The sequence below is a fragment of the Lontra canadensis genome, unplaced genomic scaffold (genome assembly GCF_010015895.1).
Source record: "Lontra canadensis isolate GAN:19392208 unplaced genomic scaffold, GSC_riverotter_1.0 scaffold171, whole genome shotgun sequence".
NCBI lineage: Eukaryota > Metazoa > Chordata > Mammalia > Carnivora > Mustelidae > Lontra > Lontra canadensis.
Genome location: NW_022631165.1, coordinates 2,063,821 through 2,088,496, shown reverse-complemented (window position 1 = coordinate 2,088,496; position 24,676 = coordinate 2,063,821). Strand labels below are relative to the sequence as shown.

The window sequence follows — 24,676 nt, the reverse complement described above, 5'->3', positions numbered from 1 at the left end:
CAGGGCTGGCTGCCCAGAGAGCTGTGCCCCTGCCCTCCCCACAGCTTCCCCCAGCAGGCGGGCCGGAAGACAAGGTTCAAGAGGCAGGGCTCCCTCCCTGCCTGGCGCACCCAGAGTAAGGGCCCTCAGTGTCGGGACCTGGGCTGGGCAGCTGGCTCCCCTCCAGTCCTCTCCTTGGACACGTTCAGATTTGCTGCTGGCATCAGAGCTGGGAGATGCCGAGTCAGCCTGTGCAGAAAGCAAAGTCTCTGAAGCAGGATTTGGAGTGCTTCCCCACGTGTCCCCGGCGGCGTGCTGAACGCCAACCCCCACCCCAGGCAAGCAGGTCCCGCTCCCCAGCCTGGGCCCACAGGACAAACCACCAGGACCCTGGGAGCCCTGGCCAGGCCAGCAGCACACCTGCAAGCAGGATGGACGCTCAGATAAGGCTGGGGGTCTGTGCAACCTCAGGGAGGGCGGAGCTCTCCAGGGAACACCAGGACAGGAATTTCCCCCAAGCATAGGGGCCACGGCTCAGAGCTTCCCAACAACAGCCAGCAGGGGGAGCCCGAGCAGTTGTGGGGTGGGGAGAGGCGCCCCAGGACGCAGGTGGCGCTTCTGGGCAGGGTGAGCAGGGCAACATCACTTGAAGATGCTCTTTGGATCTTTGTCCCCTGGGGATGGGGCAGGATGCCAGCAGGGCGTAGGCCGGCGAAGGTGGGAGACTGGCCCTTGGAGCCTTTTAGCGCTTGCGCAGCAGCCCCTTCTCTGTGCATTTTGAGACACTAACAGTTATTGTCATTCATAAATACACAATTTTATTTGCTATTTTCAGGGGAAACTTAGGCATTAAACTGTAAGCTGATAAAATACGGATACCTAAAAAAGTATAAAAGTATAAATATCCCCTTAGAATAAATTTTAGTGAATTAAAGTCTTAATATCTTTAAATTAAAAAACCACAAGCCTATCTATTATGTCAAGGTCATGAATCAAACGACGCTACGTGGCCAGCAGCGCCCACAGGTACACCCCAAGGCCAACGAGGGGCTGCCCCCGCCCCAGGCGCACCGGGAGGATGGGTCGCCGGGGCCTCAGGGCGCCCTCTAGAAAGGCTGCGATGAATCTGAAGCCAAACATTTAACAACATATGAGAGACCTTACAGAGAGGAGGAGGTAAGTCCTGGGCGCCGGAGAACCTGGTTCATCAGGTTGTTGGCAAAGAGGAGGGCACAGGCAAGAAGCCTCCGGAAGCACTGGAGACTGAGCACACCCGAGCCAGCCCGCCCCCGCCCCCCCGGCTCTGACAGTCCCCCGACAGCTAGGGAAGGCCTGTCCTCAGAGCTGTGGGCGGCGCTGTTTACAGGGGTTCTGGTCCCTCTGGCGTCGTGTCCCGCGGGCAGAGCCTGTACAGGGCGCATCTCAAACACCCCAAACCCCAGAGAGAACTGCATAGTTAGACGAAGAAAATGAGCGAGCCGGCAAGAGGGAGAGACTGGTGATGCACTGTAAACATTCGGGTTTCAGCGTGACCTGGAGTCTCGGCTCCGGAAGCCAGGCGGACAGGCCCCCACCCTGACCTCCATCCCAGGCGAGACAAAGGCACTGACGAGCAGCAGCTCCCCACAGGCCCGCGGCCGGGCCGCACCGAACTGCTACCCCCACACATCCGTCTGAACGCAGCCGCGTTCGTAGGCGTTTCTAAGGACTAAGCACTCTGGGTAGTCCATCCACACGGGGGAAGAAGGGATGCAAAGTTCTCTTGCCTGGAAAACACAAGTGGAGAAGCCTCGACTGCTCCAGGTGGGGTCAGGCCGGGGGAGCCGGGCTCTGAAGGAGGCCAGGCCTCAGGGGCGAGGCCCGGGAAGTAGTGAACACGCAGAGGTTGCCTCTCTCAGGAGCCACACGCCGCAGCTGCGAGAAATCGCCAACCATTCCTCCAGGGAGGTTGCGCGGACTCCGTGACCCGAGGACCAGGGCCTGGTGCGTGAGTGGGTGACCAGCGGGCACCTGGAGCCTGGGGCCACGGCGCTGCAGCCACGTCCTGCCAACAAGGCCCAGGCTCCGTCAGACTGTTCATGTTAGCACCAAGAGCGCTGTCCTTTAAATGACCTTCGGTGATTACAGGGGTTGGCTGGAAGTATCCTGCCACAGGCCCAGGCAGCCCGGGGAATGCGGCACAGGGGCCCCTGTAGGGACACCCACCTGGCTAGCAGGTCTGCTCCAAGTGGGGACGCCCGGCCTCAGCGGGTCCCGTCTCTCACCGCCCACCTCAGAGGCAAAAAAGGATCCACACCCAGATCTCTATAGAGAAATTGTAAAACACAGGTTTCTTCTCACGGCCAAGCTTCCTCCACGTGGCAGATCGTTGCAACTTGGGACAAGATAAAATGCTTCTTCAGTCGTCAACACTGTGCTTCTCACATCCTTGAACCCCGTTCTTGCAAAATCTGAAAATGCCAAACACAGACAGTGAGGTCCTGGGTGCTGGATGGGGCTGCAGCCAGCTGCCAGCTGGGAGCCACAGGGCCCTGAAGTAAAGCACTGCTCTGGGAGCAGGGCCCAAGACCCCAAGTCCACCTGCAGGGAGCTCAGGGGCCAAGAACAGGCTGAGAGACCCTCAGCTGGGGGGCCCCTCCAGATCTCCATCCCAACCCATGGCAGACACACACGCCCCAGCCTCCCACCTCAGTAGCCGGCCTGTCCCCCACCAGGCGCCTCTAGACAACCTTGGGGAGGCCTGAGACGTGTTGGGGACAGGCACCTGGGACTTGGCTCCTTACCAAGTGCCCAGAGGTCCCTGGGAGCACCCGCTGATGGCTGCCGCTGCTCTCCTGCAGGTGCCAGAGCCTGGCTGCCAGGCACCAACTCCTGAGCCTCCAGCCTGGCCAGGTCCTGGGCTGTAGACACAGCTGCACCGCCAGAGGCCTCGGGGTATGTATCAGCGGGCCCCACCCCAACCTCCTCTCCTTCCTGGCCCCATCACAAACCAAGTCCCCTGGGTGTCCCCTCAGCCCTGCCCCAGTCACACGACCCCTAAGCCTGGGCCCCCAGGACCACCCCATCACCTCCACACCCACCAGTTCAGCCCAAATGCTGCCACTGCCTGGCAGGCCTTGCTGCCTCAAGGCCGCCAGCCTCTCCTCACTACACCCCTGCAGAGTCCCCTGCCTCTTGGCCACCATGCCTGTCTCTGTTTTTCTCACTTCTTAGTGAGAGAGCGGGCCCCCAGCCTCCCTCAGCCCTGAGCACGGGTGGACACCTGCAGAGCCGGCACATCTCTCGCTATTTCGATGAACACACGCAATACAGAACCATGAGACATGCCCGAGTCCCAGCCTGGCCTAGTGCAGCCACGGCCAGTGCTGTATGATGGCCCGTGCCATCGGCCATGGACAGGAGCCTCCTGGAGGCATCTTCTGCTTGGATTCCAGAGTTGAGCCACATACAGCTCTGGGGACACTGTTTCTGAGTCCCAGACCTGGGCACAACGTGGGGCTGGGCCCTGGGAGGGGCCAGCCTGCTCACGCCAGGTCCAGGCCCACATGGACCCTCTGGCCAAAAAGCATCTCCTGGCCACCTGCTCCCAGGCTGGGCAGTCAGGGGGATGCCCAGAGCAGCAAGGCCACAGGAGCAGGGCACCGGTCACTCACAGTCACCTAGGGCTCGTTTGGAACCACTCAAGAAGGCCCAAGCTATTGAGCGCCACTCGGCCTCTGCCCCGTGCCTTACATACCGCTGTCGGCCCCTGGGCCCGCGCCTGCCACGTCTCAGAGGGCTCCGGAACGCCCGGCTGGCATGGCTGCATGCTCTCCTGCCCTCTGCGCCCGCCTCCTGGGACCCCACTCTGCCCCCTGTAGGATGCACCTTCAGCTGTGATGGCGGAGCAGCGCCCCAGACTGAACGTCCCTCCTCGGCCTGTACCACGACAGGGCCTTACATCTAGTAGGATTTGCCAGCTGGCTGGGACAGCCCAGGAGGCCCCTGTCAGAGGGATGAGGTCTGGGGAGGGGACCTGGGACTGTCACACACAGGTCCCTGCTACTCCCACAGGGCTGGGCTCAGTTCCACTATCTTCACTGTTTGCCGGGCAAGCTGGGATCTGTGGGCGCCCTCTAAGCAGAGCTGTCTCTCACTCCATGGGGGCCCAGCAGAGAACACGGAGTGTCTAAGTCCGCAGGAGAGAGGATGAAGCCCGTGCCCCCGGAACGTGGCCTGGAGCAAGGTGGCCACGCCAGAGGGGCTGCCCCACCGGAGTCAGCCCCAAAAACTATCTCCTGATGAGGACTGAAAAGCAGTTCTAGACCTGTGACAGTCACAGCCCTTCTGTCCGAGACAGGATCTTACCTGGGCCACCGCCCACAGGGACCCACAGCATCCCCCAGGCGGCAACCCCTCGGACAGGCCAGGGCAGGGGAACACGGCTTCGCCATGCAGAGTCAGGGCCACCGTGGGACCCACGCTGCCCAGCCAGGCTCCTGTCACAGGCTGTGAGGCGTGCTCAGCAGCCAGCCGGCCAGGTCAGCGTGGCCACTCGAACAGAGGTGGGCTGCAGATGCGGACCATGCGTCTGCTTGCAGGGACTGAGTGAGGACGGTCAGACACCTCCGTGATCTGAGGTTCTGCACATACTCAATTGATAGGATTAGCTTAAGTCCACGTTGCTCTTGACTTTCTCAACGTGGCTACCAGAGAGTCTGAAGAGACAGGCGGACCCGGGCTCTGTATCTCCTGGGCCGTACTCGTCCAGGCCAGGGCTCGGCAAACTGTCTCAGGGAGCCGGGTGACAAGTGCGTAAGGGCCGGTGGATCAAGAGGCAAGACTGAACACGCTATATGTGTACGTAGTCACCAAAAAGTGACCGAACACGTAAATGCTGCTCTCCGTCTGCGGTCCCAGTCCAGACCTCTCACGGCTGGCAGTCAACCTTCCGGGGACTGGCTGGCCACACGCCTCTCCCGAGCGGCTCCTAGGGTGCAAGCTGAGGGCCCTCAATTGGCATGGCTTGGCCCATGACCAGGGGGTGGGGGGCCTGGAGGGAGCAGGGGGACCCCGTGGACAGCATGTGGTTCGCCCAGCTGCAACCTGCCTCTCTGGGCCTCGACTCCCTGTGTGCAAGCTGAGGGCACAGAGCAGGCAGCCCCGGCTCGCGGGGAAAAGTTGGGCTCTGGACCCATGTAGCGGGGAGCGGCGGCGGGGTGAGGACCGGCTGGGGCGGAGGGGCGTTTGTGGAGACCCCCCCCACAGGGCAGACGGACAGAAGGTCCTCACAGACCCCCGTCTATCGGCATCCCTCTCCTGAGGCTCGGGGCAGAGGCGCAGCCCTGGCTCTGGGGCTCTGAGCCCATGGCAGAGCAACAGGAGGGCCAGGCCGTGTCCCTGCCCACAGACACCCACGGCAACGACGGCATTGTAGGGCCCGATGCACAGGGTTCTCAGGCCCCCCAGCCGAGGTCCCGATGCCGCACGCAGAGACCCTAGAGGAAACAGGCCGGCAGCCCCCACCCCAGGCAGGCTGGCTCCACTGCACGTTTACAGTCAGCGTCTAGTGCGGAAGGTTGTCTGTCCACTACAGGAATCAGAAAGCGCAGCGGAGGAAAGGCTGGGGTCAAGGAGACTAAAGTGAGTGGTCACTAAAGGGTGACAGAGCTCACCATGACATTTACACTTAATCTGAGTCATCCCCATCGTGACCCGCGTCCTCGTCGTCACTCTGGCCCGGCACGCAGCATGCGGCAAGGGAGAAGAAGAGAGGGCAGCGTGAGTGTGGGCTGGGACGGCGCAGCGGCTGGGGAAGCCCACACACAGAGGCCAGGACACCCCCCTCCCACCGTGCTGGGTGGTGAAGCAGAGACGGGCCAGTCTCATGTGGGGGTCCTGGGCCCTGAACCCACACGCCCAGACATGCCATGGAGGGAAACCCTGGCTGGAGACGCCCCACTGCCTCCAGGTCTGGTGCTCCCAAGGCTCCAGACCTTCCTGCCCTCCTTTTAGTGAGGAAGTGAATCTTGCCCAGACTGCGGTGAGGCCTTTGCTACTGGCCCTTTAATGGCCATGACCTTCAGGCCACACAGACGGTCTAGGAACATGATGGGGTGGGCTCAGCGGGCCAGGGGGCTGAAAGCGGCGCTCAGGCAAGTGGACGCTCAGTCACTCATCAGTTCTCTACCAATCTTGTCTGTGTCACCCAACAGTTAAATCCCTGCACGGGGAGGCAGGGACACCCCCAGTGGTCAATGTCTTGTGTCCCCCACCTGTCCCAACTCGGCAGAGGAGCCCTGCGCTGACACAGGGCTCGTGGCTCCAGGCCTCAGCCCCATACGCTCCCTCTCTGTCCCAGGGTCCCCTCAGTGAGTCCCGCAAGCCCCCCAGCTCAGCTCGGATTGGCAGATGGGTTTGGGACGCCCCTGATCTGGCGGAGGTGGGCTGCCCTCGTGCACCACTGCCCTCACTAAGCAGCCCAACGGATCCCGCCCTGCGCCGGGAGGCTGGCCCCTGGCGCCCCCTGAAGGCGCGGCACTGTACAACCAGGCTGCATCTGGTATCCCCAGGTCACTGGGCCCGCCTGGCGCAGCATTCTGGAGGTGCCACCCACGTTCTGCCTCCTGGGGAGCTCCTGGCACTGTCCCCGCTTAGGAGCCACAATGACAGCCATGCTTCAGACCCAGGTATTTTTGGAGAAAAAAGCAGGGCACGTTTTCAAAAGCAAAGGATTTGGGGTCACACCTGGAGCTCCCTCAAAGCAGAGGTGCAGCCGCAGAGCGCCCGGACGGACAGGAGCGCAGGCGGCCGTCCCGCTCAAGCAGAGCGACGAAGACTTCAAGTTCAGAGACCAGAGCTTCCACAGGTGAACATCTCACACCGTAATTCTGCAACTGCTCGGAAAGATGTGGCTCCTCACGACACTTGGGGCCCCGGGGGTGGGGGTCACTTTCCAACCCAGACTCAACAGGAAGCACGTCCCTGGGCCGAGCACTGCCGCCCCAGTCCTGTCCCGGGCGGCAGGGGAGTGGCCTGGACACGCTGGGTGCCAGACAGTTGCCCCGTCGTGAAGACATGGGACTGCTTCATGCCGCCATGAGCCCCTTGAGGACGGCCACCATGGGAAGGCTAACACGCACGGGAACCGTGCTGTTTGCTCCTAAGGCCACACCTCCAAGGGAGGCCCTGAAAGGGTCACAAGGCAGTTCTGGGCCAGTAGCACCAACGAGGGGCCACCTGGGGCGGAGGGAGGGAGCTGAGAGTCAGGAAGCATCAGGAGCCCCCAATTTAATGTCACTGGTTATAATCCTCTGGGCTGGCTCCCCTCAGAACTGGCTTCAGCGCTGACAGGCTACCACCAGCCTCCAAGGCCCAGGAGTCCTGCCGGGTAGAGCCAGCCCAGGGCAGAAGCATCTGGAGTCCGTGACCCTAGGGGCGACACCCGCTGCTGCTCCATGCCGTGAGGCTAACGTGAAACCCGGCGGGGCCGCCCTACATGGACCCCGGGACCCCTTGCCCTCCTTGGGAGATGGAGGTGCCTGCGCCCACCAGGGAGCCAGTTCCCACAGGGACAGCCCGGGCCGAGCCACCACTGAGGAGCCTGGAAATTAGAGCCTCTGCATGATCTGCTGCTCCCTGTCCAAATCAAACACGGCCCCCAAGATGTGGTCGGACGTGGCTAAGACAGGGACCACTTGGGAGACCCCACTCTCCAGCCCAGATGTCCCAAGCCCCAGGAAATCCATCCAAACTGGCATCGAAACACAAACTTTCAGAAGCAACTCTGCCTGTCCAAAGAGGTGTGGGCAGAGGGCGTGGGCTGCAGACGCCACAAGGGCTTGCCTCAAGGGGAGCCCCTGCTCTAAGACCCCTCGCACCGCCACCTGTGGCGCTCCACCATGGCGGCCCGCGGGACCCTCGTGTCGTCCCTGTGGGACTCTGTGGACGCATCGGGCAAGAACTCCCAGGAAGGAGAGCACGAGGCGGACAAGCCCCCCACAGATGGGAGCCGGAGGGTCAGCGCCGGAGGCGCCCACGGTCACCCACCTTGGCTTTCTCGCTGGGCTCACTGGTCGTGCCGTACGGGGAGCTGTGCAGCTCCTTGGAGACCACGCACAGGAACTCGGCCTGGTCTTCGCTCCCGTAGTTGTAGGAAGAGCCGATGCTGACCAGCTAGGAGGAGAGAAGGGCAGCACCATGGGGCCAGTGCAGCACGAGCCTGGCCCTCCTGCCGGCAGGGACACGCCAGCCCGGGAGCCCACGCTGGGGACAGCCAGCGTAGCTTGTGGCCAAGAGGTTTCTAATTTCTAATGAAATCCCCACACAGCCGTACACGGCACAGACACGCACACATGCCACCCCATGACAACACCATGCACGGGACAGGCCATCACGGCTGGGCCATTCAGCTCTCCCAGACTTTCTGTGGGGCCCATGGGAGAGGAGGGCCCCGGTGCTGGGAGGTGGGAGGGGGCAGGGGCAGCTGGCTCAGAGCAGGTGGTGAAGTTGAGGCCTTTGGCACAGGCTGAAAACAAGCTCCCAGGGGAAGCCTGAGCTGACCTTCTCCCAGCAGGGCTAGTAACCGGAAAGGGCACACACTCTGGGGCAGGAGGGGATGGGGTGCAGGTGCCAGGGCCAAAGAGCCTGAATCTCAGAGATGGACACGGTCAGGACCTCAGGCTGAGCTGGTGTTGGTGGCATAGGACAGGGACACACACAGCCGGCCGGTCCGCTCCAGCGACAGGGACACACACAGCCGGCCGGTCCGCCCCAGCGACAGGGACACACACAGCCGGCCGGTCCGCTCCAGCCCGCCCCAGAGCCAGCACAGACTCATGTGCTTCTGGAAGCAAAATGAGGCCAGAGGCAGCCTCACACCACAGAGAGGCTTTCCAGGGCAGGATCGCTGAGCTGACGAGTGCCTTAAAGGGCCCTCGCTCTTTGGCTGCACACGCTGGAGAAGGCCAGGGGCCGGGGGACCTCGAGGCGCAGCGCGGGAAGGATGAGAACAGCGTGGGGGCGGACGGAGGGCAAGGCCGAGCAAGCAGAGCGCGCCGGCCGCGCAGCCGGTCTGGCCAGAGACGGGAGAGCACGGCGGGCCGGCCGCTGGAGGGTTGCCCGGAGAGGTGTCTCCCTGGCTCTCTGGACAGACGTGCCCTGCCCCCCGCAGACCCCGGGGCGGCCGAAGCAACCTCGGAACTTTGTTCTCGCCTGCGCTCACCACGGGCTGACCCCGGGCTTGACGCCAACACCTGTCAGGGCTCTGACCCCGCTGTCCTACAGCAGGCCCGGCTCCTGCTTCTGGGAAGGAGAGCACGCCTCGTCAAACGGGACTGGTTCTGGAGTCTCGCGGGCAAGAACTGGGAGGAGCCCATCCTCCAGCGACAACGACTTAGGGACAAGAGAGGAACCTGGCGTGTGTGAGGGGTCTGGGACCTGATCGGGGGAGCTAAGGACAAAGCCCTCACGCTGAGCACAGAGAGGAAGGGAGAGGCCCACGCAGCAGGCAGGAGATTCTCCTCCTCAGCGAGAGAGCTACAGAGGGGCTTTGCTCCCGGCGATGGCGGCCAGGTCAATGCCCTGACCGGTTTGCCTTCTCCGGGCCGCACGGCAAGGGAGGACACCAGGGGCACGGGAGGGGACCTCTGTCTCGGCACGGTCTCTGGCACGAGTGTAACGAGGTCAGACGCTCCCTGGATCCCCAGCACGCAGGCAACACTGTGAGAGGACACGGAGAGCAGCCCTGGTGGCCGCAGGGCCCAGCTGCTTACCCTGCTACCCTTCCAGGCCCCGCGGATGGGAGGGAGAACGCAAACCCTGCAGCTGTCTTCGTGACATTTTAAGGGGACCCCAAGCATGCTCTACCACGTGACCCACTGTTTCAAAGGACCCAAAGAAAAGGCGTGGCCTAATCAGAAGGGAGCCTGGGATGAGCCTGTCCTTTCCCACCCTCTCTCCCATGGGACCGCTTGCCGCAGCTGGAACCTGCACTGGACAGAAGCAGAAAGCTCTGAGGCCTGAGGGGCCTGGCGAGCCGGGCGGCTGAGACCTGGGGCTGGGGGGCCGGGCCGGGTCACAGGTCCGAGCCTTAGTCCCACCCTGCCTGAGGGACAGGAACAGTGGGCACTTCGTGGAAAAGGTGCCCGAGAATGAGTGAGCATCCCGGATGTGCTCCCAGGCCACCCGTGGCCGCAGCTGCACAGGCGGGGAGCCCGCGCTCCACAAAGGGAAGGAGCACTCGCGCACCCCCGCGTCAGGCCGGCCGAGGGGAGGGCACAGCTGCACCAGAGCCGAGGGCAGGAGAGGGACTGGGGGCCACAGAGCAGCCCCGCTGGGAAGGGCATCTGTGCCAACCGTAGCACAAAGGAGCCCAAGCCGCCACCTGCTCAGCCAGCATGGGAGGGGATGTGAGGGGACGGGAAGGTGGGGTCGGGCCGGGACGCACTCAGGCGGTCAATCCCACGCGCACGGAGAGGCCAGATGGGAGCAGAGAGAACAGTCCCTGCAAAGCACGGGCTCAAGGAAGACGGAGAACTAAAAGACAAGGGTGTGGGCAAGTCGGATGGGACTTCCACGGGGGGCCCCGAGAACAACTCCACCCGCCCCACCGAACCTGTGACCAATCCAGTCAGGACACGGCACAGGCCGCCGTCTGCGAGGTGCCGGAGGCCCCCGACAGGCCGCCGCAGGCCCCCGACACCTCATGACTGGGCCCCGGGCTTCACCTGCTCGAACTTCCAGCCGTCGGACATGGTGGACACCATCTGCGTGAGCTCCTCCTCCTGACACTGCAGCACGCGGTACACGTGCTTCACCGGCACCTGCGAGAGCGGAAGCCGCGGCTGAGACGGGCCGCAGGCACCCAGCCCGGCAGCCCGGTCCCGGGCCCATCCTAGGGACGGCCCCGTGGGGGACCCAGGGCAGGCTCGCGCCCCTCAGGCTCAGGTCGCAGCGCGCAGAGCGAGCCCAAACGCATCCGGCAGAGCAAAACAGGCTGAAGAGCTGCTGTTCTCCTCCGCCATCAAACGTCCTTCTGCTTCTAAATCACGAAGTTCAGGGAGTCACGATCCTGAAACCCCAGCGGCACCCCGAGCTAGACGTGAGCACGCAAGGACGCGGCTACGAGCGGGGGCAGCCGGGAGGGCCGGCGGGGAGGCCTGCGGAGCCACGCATGGCCTCAGACCGGGCCCTCCCTCAGGTGAGGCAGCTTCCCCAAAGCTGGCGTGTCCCCTAGTGCGGCGGGCACCCACCCACCACCCTCCCCTGAGCTGCATGCCGGGCACACTGCCTGGTGCTCACCGCACCCCAGGGACGTGCCCACCTGCCCTCGCGGAGCTGCTCCTGCTGTGGGAGGTGGCAGCTGTAACAGGGGGCACACGCGTGCTGGGACGTCAAGGCAGCGGCTCATGACACAGTGGTCACAGCGAGAGGGCGCTGGCTGTCGCACAGCCCCAGTGCGCTCATTCACGACAAGAATGACAAGGCCCTATGGAGGGGCTCTTCTACCCCCACCAGGCAGAGGGGGACTCTGAGACAGACAGGCCTCAGTGCTGCACGCATGGGTCAGCCCATTTATTAAGCAGGACGGCTGGACAGAGGGGAAAGTGGCAGCAAATGGCCACAAATGACCAGGGAGCCCGTGGTCGGTCTCCTGCCCCCTCCGTGGGCCCCTCCCCGCTGTCCTGGTGCCTGAGGGGTACCCGGAGGAGAGAGAGCTGGGGGCACTGTGGCCCAGGACCGGCCACTCTGAGTGGCCAGGCAGTCAGCGAGCCTCTCGCAAAGGCTGACAGCTCTAGTTCGGCGCCCACCGGACACCCAGCGGCAGCCCATGATGGGACAGGGTGGCCAAAGGGCTTCAGGTGGGTGCAGACTCCGGATACCCAAGGCGGCCCTGAGGGCACATCCACCGCGTGGCATCCTCCCGGAGGTGCTGCTCAGTGGGAGACGGCTTGGTGCTCTGCCAGCCACTGTGGCACTGGCGTGTTAGCAAAGACGGACGCCTCAGCCCCATCGGCACCTCCCTCTGCAGAAGATGACAGACTGGCTCCAGCTCTGCCGACTGGCCAAGTGCACATGGGCTCCCCGAGGCGATCTGCCCCAGAGGCGGGCACACAGAATGCTGACTGCACCCTCCTCTCCCAGGAAAAGCCAAGACTTCCTGGAACCTACACTGACCTGCAGGACCCCCACCTCCACTATCTACCCCTGAGCGCACTGCCAGCCGCAGGCCCTTTGCACTTGCTGCACCCTGCTCCAGTATGCTCCCTGGTATGTCCACACCTGCTTCACACTGGAAGCCTCCCTGGAATTGCCCCCATGGCACTGTCTTGTCCCCCTGGAGTGGGGCTCCCATAGGGCTGGCTGGGCAGGATGTGTGAACATGCCCAGCGTGCAGGCTACGGCGCCAGCTGGCAGTGCCACGGGAGACAGCTAGCGAGCAGGCTGTCAGGCATGAGGACGATGCCCGAGGAAACCCAGTGGGACAGGGCCAGCACCAGGGCCTCCTGCAGAGGCTGCCCCTGGTCAGCTCGAAGGGAGGGAGGGAGCTGTGCCTCCGTGCAGGCCTCAGAAGCCACAGCCACGGGTCTTACCTGTGATGTTTTGCTGTCTCGTTCTCTAATTTTGTCCTTTACAAGTTTTATTAGTGAGGTGATGTTGTAAAACTCCGCTTCCTCCAGTACTCCTAGAATAGAAAAAAGTAACTTCCAGATTCAAGAATAAACATCCTGCCCCTGTCCCTCTGTGGACCACGGCCTGAGCCCGGCCCGGCCCAAAGCAGCTCCTCAGCTTTTCCGAACGGACGCCATGCAGACACTGTTGGCTCTCAGTGGGGCACCCTGGGATCAAGGGCAGAGGGCCCATTTCCTGAACAAACCATTGGCACATGCCACTCCAGGTGGCCTACTGGGCACTCTGTCACACACACATCTACTCTGAGCTCCGCCCTGGGCACCCCTGGATGGAACTCAGAGACTTTCCCTCCGTTGCCCGCGGGTCATCTACTTCCCTCGCATGAGGCCCAGAGGTGGCAGATGGCCTCATGCAGGTCTGTCACTTGGTGCCTCAGTTTCCCCATTCAACTGGAAGACAGGCTGGTTGAGAGGGCTGCTCCTGGCTCTAGGATTCATGCCAGTTTAGGGCTGCCTCTCTTCCCCAAGACTGCTGCTTGTGCTGCACCCTTTGAGGGACTCTCCGGGCCCAGGACCCCTCCTGCATATTCTGGAAGGGCCATGCTGGCCGCCCTATCCAGGCCTTGCTCTGCGTGGTGTCCCCACAGTGGCAGCGCCGGCAGCTTGGGGCTGTGGACTCCACTCAGGTGCATTCTACCCAGGTCCCCAGGCAGCAGAGTCAGAGGAGGAGGCTGGCAGTGGGCGGCTGCACCTCTGCTGTCCTTCTCAGGATGGCATGTGGCTGTGTAAGTCAGGGAACGCAGGCCTGGCACCAGCCTGCCGCTGTCCCCGACACCTGTGGGTGAGTGCTGGGGTGCTCCACACGCTGCACTCCCAGGGGCAGGCAGGCAGCCACGTGGGCCCTTCTGAACACGCACTGTTTGAAGCTGGCCAGGAGGCCAGGGACGAGGCCGGGGGTGGGGGCCTGTCTGCAGCAAGCCGCCCCAGGAACAGGCTGTGAAGTTCTGGCTTGAACCTTACAGATGCACCAACGAGACAAAAGAAGGTGCCACACAACGTTTGAGTGCACGTGTACACAGAGGGCCAAAAGGCGCAGGCTCCGGGCTGGAGGCCCAGGAAGGAAACCGACCAGGAGGCAGCAAGAGTGCAAGGAGTGAGCCCAGTTCAGTCCCGCGGTGGCTACAGGACCGCAGTCCAGCAGGAGCCAGAGCCCACGCGGAGCAGAAGTGCCTGGACCGCTCAGGGCCGCGGACGCGTGAGGCTCCCCACTCGCCGTGCCCAGTGCCGGACTGCGGCGGCACAGACGGCGCTCAGAGGTGAGGCTGAAGAGGGCCCTGGAAGGAGCGTGCCCGGGGCTTACCCAGCAGCCGCATCCAATGCTGTGCGAGCCAAAGTCGCCGTGAGAGGGAGCGCTAGCCCCAGCGGCATCGCTCGCCAGGCTCCTGACGCGGCCCAGAGCCCACGGCCAGCCTCCACCTCCCGGAGACCAGTGCCCACTGCCCTGTGGGGCACAGGAGAGAGGCAGCCGGGAGCCAGGGAGGGGACGTGGGCACCTGGGATTTCTGCAGGGGAAGGTGTGTCGGGCCTGCTCCTCGCAACCCTGTCGCTCGGGCTCCGAGGGGTCTGTGTCAAGTGACCCGTCAGCTTGTCCACTGGGCGCCTGGCCCCAACTCACCTTCCTCTGCGAGGTCTTTGTTGACGACCAGTTTCCCGTGTCTCAGGTAGTTCAGCACGGGCCCAAAGTAGGTGGGGTCTCTGTCGATTAAATAGGCACCCGTTTCATCCTACAAGGAAGAGAGCACCCTGAGTCCTGGAGGGCAAGGCAAGGGTCCCCCAAGTGACTCCAGGCCAGGCCGCACGGAGATGGCTGCAGAGGCACGCGGGTCCTGTGTGTCCCTTACCCCACAACCAGACTGCCACGGCACTTCAGGAGGCAGCTGTGCACACCTCTGGCAGCTGGCAGCCTCGCACCCTCGTGTGTCACCACCTCACGTCTAGGCCAAGTTCACCTCCCTTTATGTCCTTGGTAGCATGGTGACCGTGGCTCAAGGCACGGTTTGGCCTCCGTGCGGCTCAACGCTGCCCAGCACGAAGGACCTAACACACACTCTCCCCCTGGGCACCTGTGGCAGGGACTTCTCATCGGGGGAGGGGATCAGAGAGGCGCACAGAACCCTGCGGAGAGGCCTGTCTTCCACGGCAAGGTGGCCCCAAGGCCTCCCAGAGATTGCTGACCAAATGAGCAAGGACACTGCACACCTGCCGTGGGTCTGCTGGGCAGGGCCTGGCCGAGGCTGCCTTCCCATGGGGCAGCCCTGCAAGGACAGACCACACAGCAGCTGCGTGTCCGCCAGTGCCCACGGTGGGTCCTGCACCTCCCGTGAGCCCACCTCCCCTCCCCGTGGCCCCAGGGAGGCCCCCGAGACAACAGGGTGACTCCATGAGTCAATGGAGCGGTCAGTGTGGTGGGCTCTGGGGGACCCTCAGCAGGAGCGTGACCAGCCGAGACAGTGGGACACGCAGAGAACAGTGTGTCAGCACTTCTCGCAGGGCGAGCATGGTGGCGGGAACACCTGGAGCTCCTGGGTGTCTGTGCCTACGGACACTGGCCACAGACCTTGGGCAGCGGGAAGCGTCCTGACCGTAAAGCAGTAGGCCACATGAGGGCCCTACTTCTCACCAACATGTGCCAGAGGCTTCCTGACGCCACCCCCTTCCCCACTGCAGACCTGCTCTTCTTACATCAAGTCAATTAGGGCTCTGGATGTGGGCGTGCCGAGACCTGGACCCTTGATGCTCAGTGGGCAGGACCCAGGCACTCAGCCCAACCTCCTGGCAAGACAGGCCACGGCCTGCTCCCGTGGGCTTCTGTTCCCCAAGGTGCTGTCCCAACCACACACAGACCTCCCGAGTTCATCCTCGTGCTCGACCCCCTCCACCCCGCCATGGACCCCTGCCTCCCATCTCTCTGGACCCCTACCATTCTCTGAGCAAGACCAAGGAACCCGTGGACCAGCTTCTGGAGGAAGGATGCTCTACCAGTCTCCCTACTGGCAAAAAGTGGCCATGAAGTCGGGGGCTTGTCCCCAACCCCGGCTCAGGTGTGAAAAGAGCCCAGTGCAAGACATCGGTGCGTCACCAAGCTCAGGGATGACCCAATGGCTCACCACTACCTCGACAGACAGCTAGCAGAAGGACAAGATCAGACAGGGACAGGGCTCATGTCTGCCCTCAGGGCACCTGGGGAACCTCCTCGTCACACTGGGCCCAGGCCCCAGCGGACCCAGACTAGGGGCCCAAGAGGACCATCACAGCAGGCCCAAGCTCCGGCGGGTTGAGGCGGCGTGCGCTCAGCCCAGCGACTGTCTTCACGTTGGCACCACTGCGCCGGCCCTGGAGGGAAGGCAGTTCCACTAACCACTAAACCACCAACGCTGCCAGCCGTGGAGGGACATGCGGAGCCCACATCCCGAGGCTGCCCGGGGGGCCCCACAGTCGTGGACCCAGAACGGCGGGTTCGCTGAATGGCCTTGTGTGGCAGGCTGTGCCCCGAGTCATCTGACACCCGGGACGTGCCACCCCCTACCGGTGACAAGCCGGCCTGCCCAGCCCTGCCACCGAGGAGCAGCACTTACAGAAACTCAACAGTGGTTCCTTCCATGGAGGCCCGCCAAGGCTCTCGGACCGGTTCCTTCCTGGGGCTTTGTTTGGCTCTGATGGAGTCCGAGGTTAGGCGGGGCCGGCGGCAGCGTCAGGACGCCGAACTCCCTGTACTCGGACCTGTGCTTGTTGGGGGTGGGGGTGGGTGGGTTCAGCCTCCACAGCAAGTGCGGGGGACCCAACGCCAAGACCCCAAAACCCCACTGGGCTTTATCTCGGGCTGCTGCCCAGAGGCTCACAGACTCTCACCGAGATGCGCAGAGGCAGCAGGCTCTCGAGCTGCTGAGCGGGGCAAGGGCAGGCTGCAGACGGGCTCCCAGGACACTGCGGCCGGCTCGCTGACACGGCCCCTCACTGGCTGAGCTGGGCGTGCAGCCCTGGGGGCCTCCCGCCCACAGCAGAAATAAGGAAAAACACACAACACAGAAAGAAGAAACAAACAAAAAAACCCAATTCAGAATATAAATCTCAGGCTCACTTCTGCAAAAGCCCGGAGAACAGCATCTTGGTGCCACCTACACTGGCGACGGGTGTGGGGTGGGCAGCAAGGGCCGCACGCAGTCAGCTCCACCGTGTCCGCACGCGCCGCGGGGACCCCGGTCTGCTCACACCGGCGACGGGCAGCAGGGAATGGGAGCAGGACACAAACGCTGGCTGGTGGCAAGACTTGAGAGTCCCTCGTCTCCTCTGGCCATCCTGTCCTCGATTTATGCAAGCGTGTGCTACATTTGTAGAGTGGCAAGCTTTGTGTGTTTTTGTAAAAGAGCCTGAATTAAGCCTCCTTTCTTGACAAATCATTTCCCTCTGTTGACCTTCCCCACTTCTCACTGAATTAGCGTCTGACCTACTTGCGAAGTGCTAGCTTTAAAAATACACATGCACCTTAAAGACTTGAAACAGGGGAAGCTGGCCCTGGCTTAGAGATATGTAATGAGGGCCAACTCCCCACAGACTGTCAGTCCGCACGCTGGGAGCAGGGCAGCCCGAGGATGTCCGGGTCACCTGGATCCCTCTCCTAGGGGGACCCGCTCCAAGGCCAAGCTGCTGGTTTGCCCGGCAAGTCTGAAGCCTGGACCCCTAAGCTTGGGCTGCTGGGCCACTGGCGCCAGGCAGGGAGGCGGCCAGGCCAGAGATCGCGCCCTGGCCACGAGCCCCCTGTGCACAGTCATTTCTCCAAAGGAGCCAGTGAGCAAAGGTAGGGCCAAGCCCACATCACATGCTTTCGCAGGAGACCCCTAACTGCGGCCCCGACAAGGACAGGAGGCAGAGAGGACAATCCTGACTTGAAACTCCTGTCCCCTCCCCAACCTGGCCCGTTCTTTCCTTTCCGGGCCTACCCAGCATCCTCAGCCCACACCGCTGGTTAGGAAACAACGTTCTGCAAGGGGCAGAAACACACCCGCGCCCCTCGGGAGGCAGCCCCCAAGACCCAGGGTCTCCCCACTCACTCTGTACCCAGAAGTAAAACCTGGCCATGAGGGGCAGGGGGCAGGATCGCACGCACCGCCCAGCAAAGTGCCACGGGTAAGGCGGGGGCTGCTCATCCCTCAGGGCCAGCTGGTCCTGGAAACGGTGATGAGGAGTGAGGGTCAGGGATGCTGAACTCTCCCCAAGATTCTAAATGGACAAGAGCTCTGGGAGCGCGCTCTCCGTGGAGCATCTGCACTTGGCCCGGTTCCACCACCTCCAGGGCCTCCACAAACACGCCGGGAAGCAGGGCTCTGCCACCCCCTTGTTGCGGGATAAAGCCCAGCCGCTGGAGCCTGGAAATGAGGAGGGCTGAGTGTCCTGAGCTAAATGGGAGAAAAATTCCGTCACATCTCCCTGTGAAAATCTCAATGTAAACGCACAGAATTCTCTGTGCACCGACATCCGCGATCAACCTAATTAGAAATACTCAGCTTTTACCCTAAAATGATCCATCTCGAGGGGCTGTTCCAAATTTGCACAAGAAACCTTCAACTTCCACCCTCTCCGGTTTCATTTTCTACAGTCTGTCAAACCTCCGTCCAGGAGAGGCCTGGGATGTCACCAGTTACAAAGGAGAGGCAGAGACCCGGAGACCGGAGAGAGCCGTGGCCCCGGGAGTGTCAGCGGGCTCTGACTGCGCGTTCCCTGCGCGAGCCCCCCCGAGACGCCCATGTGTGCGGGATCAGGCGCACTCCCACTCCCTTGCCCACCGGGGGCCGAGGCGGGGTGCGTGCGTCCAGGTTCCAGGTCATTCCCAACCTCAGTGCCGGCCCTGGCAACAACCCCCCTCAGACCTCCAACAGCACCCAGCTCCCAGGGCCCTGACCCCCAGAGCATCCCAATTTAGAATGGCATACACGACCAGATGAGGCTCGCCCGGAAGCAAACACGGAGGCCTGTATGAAAGGACCCCCGCAAGGCCCAGGCTCCTCCTGAGCAAGGGTGTCTCAGACTCAGCCACGGCAGGTCCCCCGGGACCCCAGGAACCCGTGGGGGTGATTCAGAGTGACCCACTCAGTGTGGCAGGACCGGGGGCACTGCCAGCAGATGCCAGGTCACCTGTGCATACACAGGGGCTGGGTCACCCTGGGGCCAAGGGACAGTCCTGGGCAAGGTGCTCAGTGGACTGGGCAGCCCGAGAGCCAGCCATCAGAGTCACAGCTGCCGTGAACATTCATGCCACAAAGCCAGGGACCGAGTGTCTGCCAGGCCTTCGCAGGTGCTCCCCTCCCGAGAAGGTCTAGCCTCAGAACACCTGCACCTAAGTCCTCTACACATGTCACATTACTGACTCTGGGGTGAGAGTGCATGTTTAACATAAACCTGCTGGCACGAGAAAGCCAGCTAGCGACAGAAACGGGGGGGGGGGGGGCACCACAATCACCTGGGGCAGAAGCACCACACAGTGACTGACCCAGGGTCCCCAGCTGCAACACCCCTCGGCCACCTCGGAGGGGAGGCCTCCTCAAGCCCAGAGCCCCCGGGTCCCCAGGCGCCACGCTGCCCACGCCTCAGCCTAGCCCACTGCTCCTGGGAGGCCCTCGAGCCCGCCCCGCCAGCTGTCCCCGCAGCCACCGCCCTGCTGGCTCCAAGGCGGCCTCTGCTCTCTTCCCACACCCAGCCCCACGGGCAGATCTGGTGCGGAGTTCACCCGTGCTTCTTGCTGGGGCCGAAGGGCAGGCCCGTGGCTCCTCTGCTACCTCGCCGCACCTCCCCACTCCTTGCCCACTGCACAGTGCTGGGGCTCGGCCAGTGCCCCTGCGGCCTGCCTCTCCCTGACCTGTTTCCAAAAACCCACCTCAGTCTCTCTGCTGGAGCTGACCCAGCTCACCACCTCCACAACTGGGGCCACCCAAGCCTGACTGGCAAAACCAGGCCAAGCTCCCAGAAGCCCAACTGCTGAGGAAACTAGAAGCCACTGGAATGCGGACCATGGGAAGAGCCACTCGTGCACACCCACACGCGGACGCCTCAAGCCCATTCTGAACACGCGGGCGGATGGGACCGGAACCCTGGAGTCACGCTCGCCAGGCTCCAAGACCTCGTTTCTTGCAAGAAAACTCGCTGGCTGCCCAGGAAGCTGTGTCCCTCCCCGACGGCCCAGGCTCCAGAGCTGGGAAGCCGCCCTCGGGCCTGTCCTCAGCTCGGCCAGGAGCTCCGGGCCGAGTGCAAAGAGGCCAGCACGAAGGGCGGGAGGGCGGGAGGGCCGGAGGGCCGGGCTCACGCACGCACAGCGCCTTTCGAGGCCGGCAGCGCAGACCAGGCTGGGCGGTAATTCAGAGGCTACGCGCGTGACACAAACCGCAGCAAGGACAAATTCCGAAGCAGAGAGGAAAGCGCCCTCTCTAAGAACAAAACAGGGGGCAGTGTGAGGTGCTGTGGCCCGCACCGTCTTCCTCAACGCTCATAGCTCCTCCGTACCCCAGGGCTGCACAGCGGGTTAAGTTCTGGTAAAGGTCCAAGCCAGGCCCAAGTCCCCAGTCTCGCTCTGCCACCAGAGAAGACGCCCCGTCTCCAGTACCCACAGCACACCGGCGCCGGCCCGGACGTTTCTGGAGCTCTGCAGTCTGGGGGGAGCCCCCGGGCCACACGCAAACCTCCCTCGGTGCGGAGCCGGCCCGTTTACAGGACTTTACGGACTGCTGACCTGCAGCGGCCCTGGAAGGGAGCTGTGAGCGCGCAGCCGTGGGTGAGAGCAGCCACGGACACCCTGGCAGCGAGCCGGAATGAAACCGATTAGCAGCATCAGCCCGGTGGGCCACGGGGTCCTGTGGTTGAGGATGTGGCTCTGAGCACAGCTCCAAACCAAGCCTAGTCCCCGTGCGGGGCAGAAAGAGGAAGTGCAGAGACGACCCTTTCCGCCCGGGCTGCCCTCAGACAGCCGACGGCGGGGACAGCTGCAGGCCCAGGGCCTGTGTCTGATGCCCTAGAGCAAGCTCTTCTCACTTAATGCAAGTCCCTTCCTAGGACGGTCTGGCCTGGACTGGACTCACAGGCTGCTTCGGGTCCGGGGCTGTCCACTCAGGTGCCCTGTGGAGATGTACCGTGGGCTCTGCCAGCAAGCATCTGCTGCACAGGGGGAAGGCGGGGGCCCCTCCCTCGGCCTGGGTCCTAGGCCAACCACGGCACGTGGCCAGGGCTAAGAACATGCTCAGAGCCACATCCTTGACCACAGCGTGAAATGAAATGCACCAGAGTCTCAGGTCACCCACTCCGGGCCTCAGACAGGACAACACGGCTCTCTCGGGTGCCCGGGATGCCCTTCGGAATTCGAGAAGTTAGCCTTTCGTCTCTGATTTAGTTCCCTGGAGCGTAATCTGCTCTTTCCACACTAAGGAATCCCCACTTCTCTTGCCAAGCAACTTAAAAGTTTGTACTTCCACCCACATCCCTCATCGCTTGGCCGTGCCTGTAAACTCCCTTCCACTCTCTCTCCAATCCCAGCACTCTTGCCAACACCAAGCGCACCCAGAGTGAGCACAGGCAAAGAGCTGCAAGTGACAGGTCACCAAGAGGCCCTGTGACGGCCCCACCCCTCAAAGACCCATCTGCAACACAGCATCTGCCAGGACAAAAGCTCAGGTTTTCTCCAGGCCTGGCTCAGGCAGCACAGAACCCACCTCAAATCCTACTTAATCTGAGTGGTTTCCAACCACCAAGCATCAGTATTTCCTGTTTCCCTTTCAACTCCTAGAGCAAGCATCTCCACACCGAAACACGGGCTGATTCAGCTCTGAACAAACGCTACCCTGTTTTCAGCAGTGCCTGACGGGCCAGGTACCATGGAATCCAAAGAGACTTAACCCCAATGAATCACACATCAAGCATTCACCAAGCACTTCCAGGAAGGAGTGTCACACCCCGCCCACCCCTTACGAGAACCTGGGAGAAGATGACCCAGACAGCAGGGGGGCAGAGGCTGAAATGAACACCCCAGACGCAGCCCCACTGAGGAAGTGAGAATTCATACTTGACCAGTCTACAGAGAGCCGCACGGCAGCCGTGGGGCTAGAGTCAGCACTGAGACAGGAGGGTAAGGGTTTGCAGCCCAGAGCTGGTCTCAGGCTTAGTCCCGAGAGAGGGAACACGGACTTAGGGGGAGGGGGACCGCCTGCAGTCCTGCTCCCCACCTCCTCCCTAACAACCTGTTCGTGGCCTTCAGAAAACACTCCATCACTCCACCTCTCCCACAGGCTCCCGCAGTGTTTAAGAGCAAGCTCCAGGCACTTTCCCAATGAATTTCAACCCATCGGGCTCCCAAAAGGTTCCTGGTCTCCCCTTCCATGGAACAACACCCCCCCGCCCCAATCTCCCCACTCAACCCCTATCCAAGCACCAGCTTGCTGGAGCCCAGGAGCTCAATAAACACTCTCCAGGTGCCCAGCAGGAACCTTCCACCAGGTCTGTGCTGACGTCCAGCCCTAGGGACATCTGTCAGGTATGCTTTCATCCATTTTAACTATGAAGTGAGGGCTTCGAGGTTTTTACAAGTGAATCAACATCCTGTTTCTCTTCCATCATGTCCTAATCACTGGCTGTCCCACTCTTCCAAACACCCCTTCCCCTCCGCCCTCAGCCTCCGCTTCCTCTCACACAGGGTCTAATTATCTAGGAGTGAATCCCTGGGACATTCTTTCATTAGAAAGGCAGAGGGGGGAAACGGCACTGAGGAGACCCAGTATCTTACACTTTGCAGCTCATCTGAAGGAAAGAACTCACTCTCCGGCCCCGACCGATGTGAATCAGCATTACTCTTTCTGGCAAACTCCCATTACGCTCGACAAAAACGCACGCTTATTCGCGAGCAACTATCCTATGAGACAGAAACAGTATCTGCTGCATTTCCTTCGTGTTCTAAAGTTCACTCTTAAAACCTGGAGATCAAATGCGGGCAAGCGCCCCACGGTGACAAGAAGCGACCGCACCAGATGCATTGCACCAGATGCATTCCGGTGGGTTAACTACCTCCCCCAAAGGGCTGTTATTTACAGTAAGCATGTTTTGTTTTTTTTTTTTTAAGTCGTTTTGAGACAGTAAAATGGAGGCACAAACGGACTTAACTGGGAGGGCTATCGTTCATTGGCTCTGCCTTAATTGTTTTAGTGAACAGAGAGACTGTGCCTCAAAAAAGAAAAAAAAATGCAATGGACAAGAGAAATTTTTAAAAATCAGATTCGATCTACAAAACAGGAACTCTCAAGTAGAAATCCCAGTGAATGACCGCTGTGGCCCAGGGTTTTAATACCAACCAACCAACCAACAGAAAAACGTACACCCTCACCATGAAAGGAAAATCACAGCAAACAAAAGCCTATTTCTGTCCTGGAGAGGTCTGCCATTTTCTGGGAGGTCAGTTCTCCACCAGCGGAGAGCTGGGTCAAAGCGGTGGAAGCAGCTGGGGTCGGCGGCGTGGGCAGGGGGACGACTGGAGCGCGGGCATCTCAAACCCTGATTTCTGCCAAGGACAAGTGGTCTTGTGGTAGCTCAGGAGCTCTCGTTTCTGGATCCTAAGGTCACGCCACCCGGAGGATGGGCTCCGTCAGCCTTCCCAAACTTGAAGAGGGAGCTGCATCTCTCTGGGAAGACTTGTGCCTGGCAAGCGTTGAGAGGACGAGGCACAAAGCCAAGTGTAATTATGTACGCTCCACTGAGAAGACCAAGGAAAGTTAGAAGGTTGTGAACCGCCTGGGATAAATATAGGTGACAACTACTCTTACGACTGAGCCTTCTCCGAGTCTCAGCCGGTACAGATCCTGAGCCGCTCTTCTCAGCCACACGGGTCTCACAAAGGGAATAATCCAGTTTCCATTATGATCGGCACCACCGGAGGAGCCCTTAATGAAAGACAAGCTCCCCTTTCGGGAGGCCGGTGGGGACGCAGCCCGTAAAAACATCCCTACCTGGTCCCTCCTGGCCACCCCTCGGCCCGCGCAACCTTCGCTTTGAGAAATTACTCCACGGACGGCCCCTTCTGCGAGTGCTGAGTGGGCGCGTGTTGTGGCTGTAAACGACGGAGCGCCAACTCTCTAAATGCAAGTCACTGGGAAAGGCAGGTCACCCGTGTCACCCCCCCCCCACGCCAACGTGAAGGCAAACGTCTGGAATGCGAGAAGATGAGGAGGCGGCCAGGGCTCTCCGATTCCAGGACCACGAAGTACACGGGGACACAGACGAGGCGCTCCCACGGGGGAAAAGAAAGTGGATCCCCAGCAAGGTCCGGGGCGTGGGAAAGCTCCGCCGGGGGGCGGAGGGGGCGAGAGCGAGCCGAGGCGGGCCGGCCGCGCGTCCTCAAGGGCGGTGGGCGCCCGGGCAACCAGCCGCGGCCTCCCCGGCCCGGGACGGGGAGTCGGGCGGCCCTCACCTTGTCCGAGTCCAGGTCGGGGTCGGCCTGGCACAGACGGTACAGGAAGGATTTCGGGTCCCGGCACAGCGTCTGCCGGGTGGTGAGGAAGTAGGTGCCGCCGACGTTGAGCCGGACCCACTTGGACACCCCGCCGGGGCGCTGGGCCAGGGCGCCGAGCCCCGCGCTGCAGCGGCGGCACAGGCCGGCCCCCAGCCCCGCCCCGAGGCCGCCCGGGGCCGGCGGCAGCACCTCGCAGTGATTCTCCGCCATGATCCCAGCAAGCCCCGCCACAGATCCTCCCCACCGGAAGCGTCCGGCCTTTAATACCGTCCTCCTCGCTCTGTCCCGCCCACGGGTCCGCCCTCATAACGCGCCCGCCCTGGTGTCACGCGGCAGGCGGAAGTTCCGGTCCGGAAAAGCGGCCGGCCGAGCCCCCTTCCGGCCGGAGCTGGGCGTCGGGCTCGAAGGGCTCGCCGGCCTCCGCCCCGCGGGCGTGCACCGCGCAGACGCTGGGTTCCGGGCCCGGAATGCAGGTGGCCACTGTGCCCGACCCGCGCCCCCGGTCAAAGAAGAGTTACGCCAGCGACCGTCTACACTCTACATGCTTTTTTAT

General features: G+C 62.3%; 1 protein-coding gene across 1 annotated transcript; it reads right to left on the bottom strand.

Moving 5' to 3' along the window:
• Positions 1 to 1,648: 1,648 nt before the first annotated feature.
• Positions 1,649 to 24,363, bottom strand: KCTD5 (potassium channel tetramerization domain containing 5). The gene is made up of 6 exons (XM_032846127.1): positions 24,082 to 24,363; positions 14,266 to 14,374; positions 12,552 to 12,643; positions 10,686 to 10,781; positions 8,008 to 8,133; positions 1,649 to 2,429 (listed from the first exon to the last, which is right to left on the bottom strand). The coding sequence occupies exons 1-6, from the start codon at positions 24,331 to 24,333 to the stop codon at positions 2,400 to 2,402; spliced, it is 705 nt and encodes a 234-aa protein (XP_032702018.1). The 5' UTR covers positions 24,334 to 24,363; the 3' UTR covers positions 1,649 to 2,399.
• Positions 24,364 to 24,676: the final 313 nt, after the last annotated feature.